Raw genomic sequence first — 14,591 nt, forward strand, 5'->3', positions numbered from 1 at the left:
GAAGCACGCTAGCGCCCCCTTCGGCAGGCGAGGCTACACCAACACAGCGACGACTATCAGAACAGGCACACACAAGATTACAACACGAATCAAGAGTCAGTCGAACAACGCTCACATTATAAAGGATTTATTGCAGGCAAAAAATACTGTAAATAATATTTACAAACTATAAAACAAACATGAATTGGTTTGGGATCCATAAATTGCTGGTAAAAACAATTCAATCTTTAAAGAGCTTTATCTGTCCATTGTGACCTTCCTGTTGCATTGGTGTGTATTTCTCAGTGAAAGTAAATAGTGTCAAAAGGCCAGACAGAAGCTACGCTCAACAGACAAACTGCATCCAAAACATCCTTGTTGAAATAAGAAGTACTGTGTGTATTCCAACATGTCTGTCAAATAACTTAACTTTTCTAAAAAGGCTCTTGTGAACCTATAAAAAGGAAGAACTAAAACATCCCTAAAATCAAAACTGATTTGGACTGGATCTTTTTCTGGATTTTCTTTTTTACTTAGCCGACCGGTCTGGTATACAGTGCAGTAAAGATCCTCTAGTTAGTAAAACACACCCGTCCTCCTAAGTGCATAGTGAGCTCTGAGTGGCCGGGCCGGCAAGCAGGAGCGCGTGGCCAGCCCAGGGAAGGTGTGCTCTGACCCAAGTCTCAGCCCGGTCAGGTGTTCAGCTAGGACACGACACTCAGGACTCTGGAGATGGAAACAGCGCAGAACCAGCGGCTCTGTCAGCAGGCTACTGCCCGGCCTCCAGCAGCCGTCAACAGAGTCTGCCTTAGAGAAACGCTCCTTTCACCGTACTTGGATTTCCAACACTAAACACGAGCTGTGTGTGTCTGAGCCATAGCTCATCTTACACAGCATACACCAGGCTTCAGCTGTGTCCTACGAATACACACATGTTGATGTTACAGTGCTGCCTGAAATCTTTGTATTGTCAATGATTTTAAAGGTTAGTATGCAATCAAACTATGCAGTTGACAGTGCTACTATACAAGTAGCCCAGGTGTTTTAATATCCAGGGCACAGCTTCCCTCCCCACCGCAAAGCGTCCAGTCCACGGCCCAGGAGAACCAACGGCTGGGAAACAATCCAACGCAGCAGCAAACAAACTCTCCTCCTCCACCCCCAAAAACCCCAAACTCAGAACAGCGTCAGAATAAAAGATCCGGCTGCTTGTCCCCCATCGTCCGACCAACACAAGCCCAGCCACCAAAAACACCTGCAGCGGACGCGCCAGGGACTGCAAACTAAGCACAGTTTAAAAAATACAAATCAAAAGATCACAAAAGGTACTCAATGTGCCAGCTTAGTTTTGTCTCTCTTTCTCCCTCTCTCTCTCTCTCACACACACACACACACACACACACACACACACACACACACACACACACACACACACACACACACACATCTCTCTCATTGTCTTCTTGTCTTCTCTGATTCCAGGCAGAACTTCTCAAAAGCTTCCTCGATCTCAGGGTCCATCTCGTCTTCATCATAAAACCTGCAAACACACCAAACAAACCATTTAGTGAACATGACTGAACACACCAAACAAACCATTTAGTGAACATGACTGAACACACCAAACAAACCATTTAGTGAACATGCCTGAACACACCAAACAAACCATTTAGTGAACATGACTGAACACACCAAACAAACCATTTAGTGAACATGACTGAACACACCAAACAAACCATTTAGTGAACATGACTGAACACACCAAACAAACCATTTAGTGAACATGACTGAACACACCAAACAAACCATTTAGTGAATATGACTGAATACACCAAACAAACCATTTAGTGAACATGACTGAACACACCAAACAGACCATTTAGTGAACATGACACACAAAAACCATCGCCTTTTATCCTTCCAATGACTCCAGAAAACCATGTGGGCGATCATCTCAACAGCCACGAACAACGTCTGAACCAAACTTCCTTCCCATGTTCCTCATCCCCCCTGAACATGCAGTGTCACCTATGAAGTTTAGATCAGCTCTTCTTGACCGTCAGTATCCGGTTAAAGTAGTTCCGCGGCAGGATACAGAACACTCTCCCGTGCAGTGCTACGGCCCAATTGCGTGCACCTCACTTTCTTCACTTAAGGTGTGCGTGAGATGAGTAGGTACACAACTTGGCTAGTTACAGCCTGCCTTCAATGAGCGAATGGAAGACTTTATTCAGTTATGGGAACAGTCATGTTCATTCCGGTTGTGCTGAGAATAGCTATGGCACTACAGACAGAAAAACCTCTCATCAGTGGTGTACGCCGGAGGTGAAGATCTGAATGGTGACTTGATTCAGTGGATTTATCGGCCCCTAGTGTTGTGAGTAATGCTTTCTATACACGTGCAGCCACACAGAGTTTGCTGTGTTTGGTTCCGGATTGAATCACTGATAATTGATTGATCCAGAGAGATAGATGGATAGAATGAGCGGAACAGACCCAGACGAGCCCACGGGCGCTATGCGCTAGCAGCAAACAGACCCAGACGAGCCCATGGGCGCTGTGCACTAGCAGAACAGTCATGCAGGTTTTTTGTTGTTCTTTAGGATGACAAAAATCCAAATACACTGTTCAAAAAAATGAAGGGAACACTTAATCATCACAGTATAACACAAGGTCAGTTAAACTTCTGGGACATCGATCTGTCCAGTTAGGAAGCGTAAACGATGGTGCATCAATTTTAACTGCTTTGGTGCAAATGAAAGCGACAACAGGTGGACAAGAGAGACAACACACACACACAGAGTAAGACAAACACACACACACACACACACACAGACACACAGACACACAGACACACAGACACACAGACACACACACACACACACACACACACACACACACACACACACACACACACACAGAGAGACACACACACAGTGAGTGGTTAGTGAGTTAGTGAGTGAGGCAGGGACAGGTTGCTAGGCACCAGGCTAGCTAAGCCTCTTTCTTGTCTGTCTGCTGACTCATCTGAATGGAGGGGGGTAGCCTCCCCTGTTGCACTGTGGGACACGCAATCCCCTCCGTCCGGCAAAAGGGGCCCCCAGGTCAGCAGACCTGGTCAGCGGGTAGTGAGTGGGTGAGTCCCAGGCCCAAGCTCCACACACAAGAGCTCACACCTCCCTGTGCGCTGGTGGATATGCAGCTGGACTGGACAAGCAATATGGCAGCAGCCGGTCTCCACCAAGTGCCTCAGCCAAGGAAACAGGGGGTAGGGGATAGAGAGTAGGGCTGAGGGGGTAGGGGATAGGGAGTAGGGCTGAGGGGATAGGGAGTATGGAGTAGGGCTGAGGGGATAGGGAGTAGGGCTGAGGGGATAGGGAGTAGGGCTGAGGGGATAGGGAGTAGGACTGAGGGGATAGGGAGTAGGGCTGAGGGGGTAGGGAGTAGGGCTGAGGGGGTAGGGAGTAGGGAGTAGGGCTGAGGGGGTAGGGAGTAGGGCTGAGGGGGTAGGGGATAGGGCTGAGGGGATAGGGAGTAGGGCTGAGGGGATAGGGAGTAGGGCTGAGGGGATAGGGAGTAGGGCTGAGGGGGTAGGGAGTAGGGCTGAGGGGATGAGGAGATAGGGAGTAGGGCTGAGGGGTTAGGGAGTAGGGCTGAGGGGGTAGGGAGTAGGGCTGAGGGGATGAGGAGATAGGGAGTAGGGCTGAGGGGATAGGGAGTAGGGAGTAGGGCTGAGGGGATGGGAGTAGGGCTGAGGGGATGATGAGATAGGGAGTAGGGCTGAGGGGATAGGGAGTAGGGCTGAGGGGGTAGGGGATAGGGAGTAGGACTGAGGGGATGAGGAGTAGGGCTGAGGGGATAGGGAGTAGGGCTGAGGGGATAGGGAGTAGGGCTGAGGGGATAGGGAGTAGGGCTGAGGGGATAGGGAGTAGGGCTGAGGGGGTAGGGAGTAGGGCTGAGGGGATAGGGAGTAGGGCTGAGGGGATAGGGAGTAGGGCTGAGGGGATAGGGAGTAGGGCTGAGGGGATAGGGAGTAGGGCTGAGGGGATAGGGATGGGAATCTCAACAAGAACCGGTTCCCAGTGAATCGATTCCTTGGAATCGTAAGCCAAAATCCTTAACGATTCCGCTATCGTTTCCTATCGTTGCTGCGCAAGCGTGATGACGTCACACACACTGCCTTGTTTTGTTTTATTAGACCGCGGTAGAGAAGCCAGCAACATGTCGTCTAGGCATAAACGTTCTAAAATGTGGTTACATTTCATGCAACAAGATGACATGGCCACTTGCAATGCTTGCAAAAACCTATATCATCAAAGGGGGGAAATACTACAAATATGCAAAAACATTTGGCCTAAGACTGTCAGTGGAATGTGACATTCTAGAACCATCAACCGCAGGAGAGGTGTCACTAGAGGGAGAAACAGCCCTGAGGCAGGCTAACGCTGGCCACCAGCTGGTTACCCCGACGTTTATATAAAATACAGCTGGTCACCCCGACGTTTATATAAAATACAGCTGGTCACCCCGACGTTTATATAAAATACAGTTGATCAGCCCGACGTTTATATAAAATACAGCTGATCAGCCCAACGTTTATATAAAATACAGTTGATCAGCCCGACGTTTATATAAAATACAGCTGATCAGCCCGACGTTTATATAAAATACAGCTGATCAGCCCGACGTTTATATAAAATACAGCTGATCAGCCCAACGTTTATATAAAATACAGTTGATCAGCCCGACGTTTATATAAAATACAGCTGATCAGCCCGACGTTTAAATAACGCTTATATAAAACACAGCTGGTCACCCTGACGTTTATATAGCATGTATATAAAACACAGCTGGTCACATTTAAATAACGTTTATATCAAACACAGCTGATCACCCTGACGTTTAAATAACGTTTATATAAAACACTGCTGGTCACGTTTCAATAATGTTTATATAAAACACAGCTGGTCACCCTGACGTTTATATAGCATGTATATAAAACACAGCTGGTCACCCTGACGCTTATATAATGTTTCTATAGCGTTCCACTCACGAGTCCGTGCCGTTCTCCTCATACAGCTCCGGGTCCACCCAGTCCTCCCGGTCTAGAATGTCCTGGTATTTTTCAGAGTATTCTGGAAAAGGACCGAAGCAGGTGGGATCAAGAGATGTTCTGTAGCTTGAGAAGCTCCGTGTACAGGAGGATGTGTTTGATATGCCCACCTGGGTCTGCTGCTGTGAACGGAGTGCCGTCTGTAGTGTAGAAGGTAGGCTCATTCTGGAAGGACAAGAACATGACAATGACCAGCAGCAAGACACACCAACCAGCGGGAAGACAGCAGGACTGTATGTCAGTTGTCAAGACCACCAGCTCTAACTCATATACCTGCCCTTTAAGAACAGGGTTTGAAGCTCTAACTCATATACCTGCCCTTTAAGACCAGGGTTTGAAGCTCTAACTCATATACCTGACCTTTAAGACCAGGGTTTGAAGCTCTAACTCATAGACCTGCCCTTTAAGACCAGGGTTTGAAGCTCTAACTCATATACCTGCCCAAAATATACTGGGCCAAAATATATTTCTGATCTGCTGCTATGTTATGAACCATCCAGACTTCTCAGGTCATTTGCCACAGGCCTGCTTTCTGTCCCCAGAGTTAAAACAAAACATGGAGAAGCAACGTTCAGTTCTTATGCTCCACATATCTGGAACAAACTTCCAGAAAACTGCAGGTCTGCTGCAACTCTGTTCCTTTAAATCAAGACTGAAGAATTTTCTTTTTATCGCTGCCTTTTATTGAATTATTCACTCATACACTGCACTGTAACTTTTATTCCTGTATTAAATTTTTCCTGCATTTTGTTTTAAATGTCCCACTCTGAGCATCTGTGGGACTGGGAATAAGAGGCTGAGTCTACCTCAGACAGAATGAGTAGGCTAAGTCTACCTCAGACAGAATGAGTAGGCCAAGTCTACCTCAGACAAATTTACAAACTCAGTCGCAATGAATTGCTATGGTAGAAGACAAGGGCTTAATGGAAGCGTTGCAAATTACATCCTCCAATCCAGCTACAAGCCAGCATCAAGAGGCACAATAGATTAGAAAATCCACGGACGTATTGGCGCAAGATGAATATGTTGCTCAGATTAATTGATACCCTGACGCATAAGATATTGCAAATAATAACAATATAATGACCTCTAAAGCCAACTTTTGTAATGTCTATTCAATGCTTTACTTGTCTGCTAAAATAATGTTATGTCTTTTAATTTAAATATATTCATTTGGGGGGCTTTTACCAGCAAAAAATAATACATGTGATTAATTATGATTAATTACAGATCATGTAATTTGATTAATTTTATCGATTGGCAGCCCTAATTATAATAATGATAATAGATATGTTATTTAGCACTGCATGTAACCAAAAAAGGTCTTGGAGGTTACAAAGTTAACAGCAGCTAAAAGGTAACTACAGAATCAAAGCCTCCATAGCTCACTGTGATCATGTTAACCAATCAAAATGCTCATAGTGGCATTTCTTCCACATATGACAGTGAGAGGAGGTTTCAGGTGAACTTACCATGAAGTAGTTGGGGTCGTTGTCGGGCGTGGCGTCGTTGGCGGCGGCAGCACCCAGGACACGTCCCCAGTTACTGGACCTCAGCTCCACCAACCGCAACAGCATCTGCTTCACATCCCTTCACGCACGCACGCGCACACAATTACACCTCCCACCCTTGTTCACAGTCTCCACCTAAATCCAGTGCACATGGAGTGAAGCGCAGGAGCGCTATCTAGACTGCGGAGCAGAGGGGAGGCGGTCTTGCTAATCATCTCCACCACATCAGAGGGGGGGATGAAGGGATTAAGGGTCCATGCTTGATTTGAGACATCGATGACGGAGTCCACTTCACATCCCTGACTAACAAATACTCGCATCCTCATGTTGTGAGGCGTACAGGCGACTGGTTATATCAGTGAACCAGTGAATGTTCTGTCAATCACAGATACACACAGTACACAAACATACACACACACAAAACAAACAGAAGGTGCCATCCTCCTCTCACACACACACACCTGCCAAGAAAGCACCATGGTGTTTTTAGTAAACCTAACAACAAACAGAAGGTGCCATCCTCCACCCACACCAACACCCACACACACACACACACACCGGCTGCAGGTGGCATCCAGTACGATGTTCTCTATCCTCTGGATCAGCTGGTCCATATCTGGTTTGCCACTCTCTTTCCAGGTGTCCTCCAGAACCGAACCGGTCAACTGCAGGTGAACCCACACACACGCAACCACAAGCGTGCACACACATACGCACACGCACACGCACACACACACACACATACACACACAGACACAGACACACAAACACTTGTAGTTTTTTGTTTTTGTAGTAAAAACACAGCCTATACAACCAACACACAATGGCATACACATTATGTTAAGTTTGTGTTAGGATTAGCAGCCCTAGGACCGTAGGACCATTGGACCCAGGTTACTTGGTCAGTTTGGATCAGGTCGGGTAAAGTCAGGTGGGATCGGGCGATGTCAGGTGAGGTCAGATGTGCGGGGTCTCACCTTGAGCAGTTTGACGGCGCAGATGAGGTTGGCGTCCACAGGGTTGGAGAACAGGGCGTTCATCAGCTCCCTCAGAGCACTGAGCAAGATCTCCGCTCGACGAGGAGGGCCCTTCACACTCTTTAGCTGAATCACACACGCACACACATGCACATACAAACACAGCACAACATCAGTCTATCCACTTAATAATACCGTTTAGATGGAAAGAGGGGTGAGGGAGTAGGGCTGTCCTGAATACCCTTTAACAGGCTTCGGGTACTCTTTGGTGGGAACGAGCGAATGGCGAATAGTATTCGTTCTCAACTCCTGGTGGCAGCATTGCATAGTCTATATCTACCGGTGACAAGCGGAGCAATGTGCCAGACAGTCATTCCCTTGTTGTTCACCTTTTGCCTCCTGCTACTTGCTCCTGCTAGCTGAGTATTTGTTCATGATTTAATCATGCGTGGGTTTATTTTATCATGGCTTGTGACTGTGTCAGTTTGCCTAAGTTTAGGTTTCACTTTCACGTTCTGACAAGTAAGTTTCATATTGGCATTCTGGCTACATCCATAAACTCTTGAAAACCACTTCCAATTCGGTTTTATAAAAATATATTTTTATAAAAATATATTTTGTACCACAATAAACTAGAGGCTGATAGTAGCCTACTAAAGTCATTTAAAACTTAAAATGGCTTAAAAAATGTTTTGGGCTGTTTACTACCAAACGTAGGCTACGTCATCCTAGTCCAGCATTGCTCAGAGACAGAGGTGAAAATGCTTTAAGGTATAACTTGCCAATTTTAACTTTTTTGAGTTTGTACGTGCCATTTGCACAAGAGGACATTGAAGAAACATAATAAAAACATTAAATATATCTGTTTTGTAGCTTTGGAGAAACTGGAAGCTTAAAAATTTCAGTCCAATTTGACTGAAAATGAAAGTTGAAAATGCCCGTTCGTGACGCTTTTCCCTTTCTTGACATCACACTTAAGTGTGAAAAACCTGCTCCCAACAGAAATCTGTCTGGCTCGCGCACCTGCTATCTTTGCGCCATTTCACCATCTATCCAACCTGGTAAGGTAGCTCTGAACCTTTTCTCCTCATCTTGAGAATAATTGAATAGTTGCAGTCTCAACGATGACCACCACTAATTTTTATAGATTTTGTACATACGTTTTATAACTGTATTTGTGGTTGACATACAAATTGGGAAGTTACCATGATCTCTGTCTATGATTAGTATCGAACCTAGCTAATGTTAGATAAACAAAACTTCAGCTGAATTGTCAAAAGTTTTTAAAAAGCTGTCTGATCCAGCTAGCTATCTGTCTTTATCAAGCATGTTAACGATAGCTAGTCTAATGTTAGGTACTAGCTAACTGTGTTAGTTATCCTAGCATGCTAACGTTAGCTCTCAATGCATTTGGTAACGTTAGCCCTCCTGTGCAATGGCATTAACACAGCGCACCATACTGTACCCTTCCCTGGCATTAAACACAGAATTAATCAGGTGCAAACTGTGCTGTAAGGTTTCCGAAGCGATAGCCTACCAGAACTGTAGAGTGTGCTGTGTTGTAGAGGCCAATAGGCAACGTTACGCAGTCAAAGTTGGTTAGAAGTCAGTTTGTCTCCCCAAGAATCTCCTGATTGTTATCTGTCGCTCAAACTACATTCGATAGGCTGTAGACTTACTGATAAATAGCAGTGTTGTAATGTATGCTGTTTTGTATATGCAAAATAACTATGCTATTACTAATCGCTTTTATAATTTGTCCCCTTTTCTTGTAGCCAGATCACTAACTACATTTCCAATACTGGGATTCGGGAGGTCCAGGTCCCGCGCTTCAGGGCTCTGGAGGTGTGCAGGTCCTGGAGGGCAGGTTGCAGCCAATGTCACCTAATGATATTATTATAAATATGTTGCAACAACCCCCGTTTTATGAGAAAGTAGCCTGTCTTCATTTTATATCATGTTGTATGTGCAACAATTACCTCAGAAAATAAACGGCCTACAGTAAACGACACGGCTACCCGTGTCGTTTTTTGTCATGTATTTATTCTAGAAAACAGCCTATTCTCACAATGAGATCTTCACTTGATCAAACACACCTGTGTACTGAATCGTTTGTCCTAAGGTCTTGCATTGCAGTGTTGTGCTGCGCATAGAGGCTATTGCGATGACATTATGACTACATTTCGGGGTGGGTGGAGGTGAAGATATTAAGTCAAGTTATTATTTTCCTTTCATAATTTACAACACCAAAGAATTGTAAGTTCTGCAAAACATTATGAAAGCTGTGGAAGCCTAAGCATCACTGCAGTGGCATCTGCTCCACATAATGTTGATCATCCCAGCACCTCGATCCGACCCAACTGCAGGAAGCATTGCGCATTTTTGGATTAAACAGCTCCAGTGGCGATATTCTATTATAACCAGAGGGCATTACAGTAACCTTCAAAACGAGATATATTGACTGCATGACCTGTTACGTCTCTGGACTCCGGAGTAGGCTATAACCTACCCCCTTTCCGCTGTGCGCTCACGGAGTCTTGGTGCATGGCCCTCTGTCTCTCCAAACTCATCGATTATCCTGAATCGCTGCGCTACGTGTGCAGTCTCGCACATAATTAGGAGTAGGACAAGTAGGCTACATCCTCTCCCCCTTTCTGTAAAGCGTATTGTATTATAGTCTGAAATGGTCTATTATGATTAAATTGATCTGACTAATAATCAGTTATTGCAGTGGTATTCTGCTCGATTCCTTTATATCACCAGAACTGACTGATCCCAGAACAGTAACGTTTCTGTGTTCAACTGGCTGTGTTGGCCACCTACTAAGATAAATAACGTTAGACCGGTGAACAGTGCGGATTTAATGTCGGTTTCACAGCGCAAATGATCTGTCTTCTGCTAAGACCCACTGCAATTATTTGACTAAATAGGCATCTGCGTTCGTAGCTGGCTGAAAGCTATAACGTTAGTCTATAGCCCAAGCCTCCAAGCTTGCGTGGCCGGCTGCAGGGTGCTTTTCCTCTGTGCCGCGGGGGAGATGCACCATCGTTATACCTTATCGTACTTTTTCTGAATAATGCATATTCGAAGATATGGCCTGTTAGGTAGCGTGTATCTTTATAATGTTTGGGGGTTAAAAAGGCAGTGTGACATCTTACATTTCTTTGTAAATGCCTGTATACTTCCTGGTGTCGAGGTAACTATGGTTACAAGCAACAAATGTGTGGAAGTTGGGGCTGCGGCCTGTCAATCATTTCTGACTGACACGGCCTCTGACATGCCCACAAAATGGGGAGAACTTTGAGAGGGGGAAATTTGGGCATATAAAAAGGAGTTTTATAGTACTTAAAAATGACAGAATAACAACACGTATGGACACATTCACTTTGATTTTACCTAACGATAACTGGCATGTCATGTTCAACCACTGTGTTATTCCTTTAAGTTGACAGCCCTAACCAGAGACCCGCAGAGAGTGTTTTGAGGGAGAAAATACGAGCATGAAATCCGACAACGTTGGTATCGATTTGGAGTATTGGGACAAAAAACGAATACTCCGAATACTGAATTGAACTCCGAATACTGAATTGAGCTCCGAATACCAACCGACCGAACGAATAGTGGAATACTCGAATTACTCGGGCCAGCCCTATGAGGGGCACTAAAGGTTAAAACAGAATGTGACAGAGAGAGAGAGAGAGAGAGAGAGAGAGAGAGAGAGCGAGAGAGAAAAAGAGGGGGACCACGTCGGAGGGTGGCAGCAGGGCAGTGGGCCAGGGTGAGGAGGTGGGCTCCTCACCTCCAGGTTAAGGTAGAGCTCTCCCAGGAAGAGCACGTAGCAGTGGAAACTCTTCTGGGTTTTCAGGCAACCCCTGACTGCCACGTTCCTCTGCTCATACTCGGTCTGACACCTGCAGAGGAGGGGGGGGGAGAGGGGTTTGGAAACAGGGGTGGGGGACGACAGAATGAGAAGGAAGAAGAGAAAGAGAGGGAGGAAGAGAGAAAGAGAGATGGAGTCAGTAGAGAGGTAGAGAGAGAGAGATGGAGATAGGGGAGAGGGGGTAGAGAGAAAGAGGTAGAGAGAGAGGGATGGAGACAGGAGACGGGTAGAGAGAGGAATGGAGACAAAAGAGGAGGGACGACAGAATAAGAAGGGATAAGAGAGAGGGAGAAGGGGAGAGAAAGAGAGGTGTGTCAAAGTTTACAAGCAGCTGTACACCAGCCAAACTGGAAATGCCATCGCAAGTTAGGGTTGCAAATTGTAGGCACGTCCCTGAATCGATCATTGGTAATGTTAACAATCAATCAATCGATTAATTGCAATTAAAATACCAACATTTCCAAACATGTTTTTTCCTAATCAACTCTTTATTACGGACAGACAGGGTTATTTTCTTCTGCCTGCTGCGCGTCACAGCTCCTCCTCGCAAACACTGAGCCCATGGTGGGTTTGCTGCAGGTGAGACGAGGAGGAGAGACAACTTATCCGAGTGAACGTTCTTCAGGTGATAGAGCATTGCTGTTGTATGTGTACACGGCATCACACTATTTGCAAGTGGCTTCTTGTCCTTTCTTTGCGAAGTGGTCGCATGCAATGCTTTGCCCGCTTCAATTTTCAAAATATGCCGCTGTTGATTTCTCTGCATTTCTCCCGAGATGGCTGCTTCGCTACCACGTTGTTTGATAGTAGATCGAGTAAAAATTCTTAACGATCAATGAAACGATTTTCGATTAATTATTTGCATCCCTAATCGCAGGGAAGATGAAGTTTAGTTTTGATCCTTAGTACCTTTTGAGGAGAAGCTGGCGGAAGTTTCCGCTCGCTGGGCTGATTGCCAGGTGATGAGACAGGTAGTTACAGAGCCTGGCCCCAGTATAGGCGAAGTTTGGGATGTTAGTGGACTGCAAATCAGAAACAACACATTAGGATACATTGGAAACATGAAGATTGATGTTTAATGTTAGGTTTACTAAAAACACCATGGTGCTTTCTTGGCAGGTGTGTGTGTGTGTGTGTGTGTGTGTGTGTGTGTGTGTGTGTGTGTGTGTGTGTGTGTGTGTGTGTGTGTGTGAGAGAGAGAGGGCATGTGCGTCATACACACCTGAGTGTATATCAGCTCCACTAGCTCCTGTAGCATGTCCTCGGTGGTGACCCAGGAGTTGAGCATGTGAGCTATGTGCTCCACATCCGACTCAAAAGACCCTGGTGAAGAGCTTAGGTGGCCGAGGAACTCCTGAACCATATCGGACAATGATGCCTCCTCGTTGCAGCCGTAGCTTCCATCTTCCGAAACAGTTTCCTTTAAAGGAAAGACGGACAATTGGTGAAAGGCAGACCTGATTTCAATCATTCTGAACTATGGATGAGCGACTATGTGCCTTCACCACAGCCCAGCAAATCAATTTAACCCCCAAAAGGTAGTATGCCAGACTCAAGAACGCCCCCTGTGACATCTTCACCTACTTCGTACTGGACAAAACTGTTTGGGATGAACTCCGGAGCGTGTACTGACAAGGTGGAGGTCTTGACCACCGAGTCCATCTTACTGCCCTTGGATGACGAGGGGCTGTTACTGTAAGTGGCTGGGTGAGGTTTGCCTGATCCTCTGCCATCTGCGAAGACAAATGTACACACAGCTGATGAATAATGACCCTGGAAACTATTTGGATATACTGACGGACATGCGTCAGAAAAAGCTGTCTGGCAGCAAGTTTTTTCTCTCAAGCCAGTGGAATCCAAATGAACGGCCAACGGCTGTTAGTTCTGTAGCTAGTGCTAAAAGCTGAAGTGATCTTTGACATTAGCTACCACAAGTGTCGAGTCCAGCTGAGGAAGCTGGAGCTCCAGATCTGGCCGGCTGGTCGTTTGTCACGGGATTTGGCCGTGGCTACGTGTGCTTTACTTAGCCGCTAGCTCACTGACCAGTGTAATTTAGCAAGAAGAGAATAGCTTGCAGGTACATGCGACAGACTGACGGCTAACGTTAGCTAGCTAGCTAACGACGTTCGCTAATGTAATACTTGTTATGTTAGCGAACGCCTATAGCCAGCTATCGTTAGCTAACAATGGCTGTCCAGCTATCTGGTATTTCTATTCTAATACTTTAATAACATCATTATTTCAATAAAAATGTGAATTAGCTACAACAACGTTATCTTAAGTGAAAAGAAAAACGTGTTGTTAGTGTGCGGTAACGTTAGCGGAACCATTCATGTCAAATCTGAGGAAAAAAACTAGTGCTAGCTAGCTAGCCAGAGTTAGCACGTATAGCTAGCATTAGCGGTTTGCATACACGGCAAACAACGAATCTTACCTCCGCCTGCAGCATCGGTACCGGTGTTTATGTTGTTCTCAGCTAAGGGCGGCGATGTCCGAGGCTGCCTCAGCGGCCCCCGCTGGTTGAAGAGAGACTGGGAGGCTCTAGTGTCCTCGTCTAGGCCGGGCGCGGCTGCCTGGAGCCGAGCTGAGGCTCTCCCTGCCCCGGGAGCTCGCTCGAAATTCTCGGTCATGTTTGCTTGTTTTGGTGGGACTCTGACTCACAACAGCATTCACAACAGCATTCGATTCAAACAGCTGACGTGCCCCGATACAGTAGGCCCGCTAGCTAATATTTCTATCTGTAAGGAGGGCTACCCTCTCTCACCCCCTCTATCTCGCTTTCATATTTATAGTTTCTGTTTCGACACCACTTCCGGCAAAATGGCGAACTGCTAGCTGTTATTCTGAGAACTCCGTTTGTTTTGTTCCCCATAAACAAACTTGTCCCGGAACAACACTGGCGTGATTGCAGAAGTGGCCGAACGTGTGGAGTTAAAATAAATATAAAACAGTGTCCAAAACTGTTAAGTGACCCAGACTGCAGAGAGATGTCCCCTCAGCCAGCTGGTCCTGATGTGTCCACAAACACAAGCAGAGCGACCAAACAGAACCCCCACCAAACTAAACCGAATTTAAGAAAACTATCTGACACGCTGGAAAGAATCTACAAAAAAAAAGAACAAATTAGATTG

At 45.9% G+C, this 14,591-nt stretch overlaps 1 protein-coding gene across 1 annotated transcript; it reads right to left on the bottom strand.

Annotated features, from left to right (window-relative positions):
* Positions 1–192: 192 nt before the first annotated feature.
* paip1 (poly(A) binding protein interacting protein 1) lies at positions 193–14,228 on the bottom strand. The gene is made up of 11 exons (XM_084439736.1): positions 13,895–14,228; positions 13,045–13,193; positions 12,683–12,880; positions 12,370–12,482; positions 11,380–11,491; positions 7,581–7,706; positions 7,162–7,268; positions 6,565–6,682; positions 5,203–5,257; positions 5,033–5,114; positions 193–1,519 (listed from the first exon to the last, which is right to left on the bottom strand). Exons 1-11 carry the CDS (start codon positions 14,088–14,090, stop codon positions 1,432–1,434), a joined length of 1,344 nt encoding a protein of 447 aa, XP_084295862.1. The 5' UTR covers positions 14,091–14,228; the 3' UTR covers positions 193–1,431.
* Positions 14,229–14,591: the final 363 nt, after the last annotated feature.

Source organism: Borostomias antarcticus, assembly GCF_949987555.1.
Source record: "Borostomias antarcticus genome assembly, chromosome: 6".
In the NCBI taxonomy this organism is placed as follows: domain Eukaryota; kingdom Metazoa; phylum Chordata; class Actinopteri; order Stomiiformes; family Stomiidae; genus Borostomias; species Borostomias antarcticus.

Coding starts and splice junctions, on each gene's coding strand:
- paip1 (XM_084439736.1), bottom strand. CDS start 14,090: ATGACCGAGAATTTCGAGCGAGCTCCCGGGGCAGGGAGAGCCTCAGCT. Junction 12,483..12,682: donor TGGAGCTGATATACACTCAG/GTGTGTATGACG, acceptor TCTGATTTGCAG/TCCACTAACATCCCAAACTT. Junction 1,520..5,032: donor GAGGAGAACGGCACGGACTC/GTGAGTGGAACG, acceptor GTGTGTTTGCAG/GTTTTATGATGAAGACGAGA.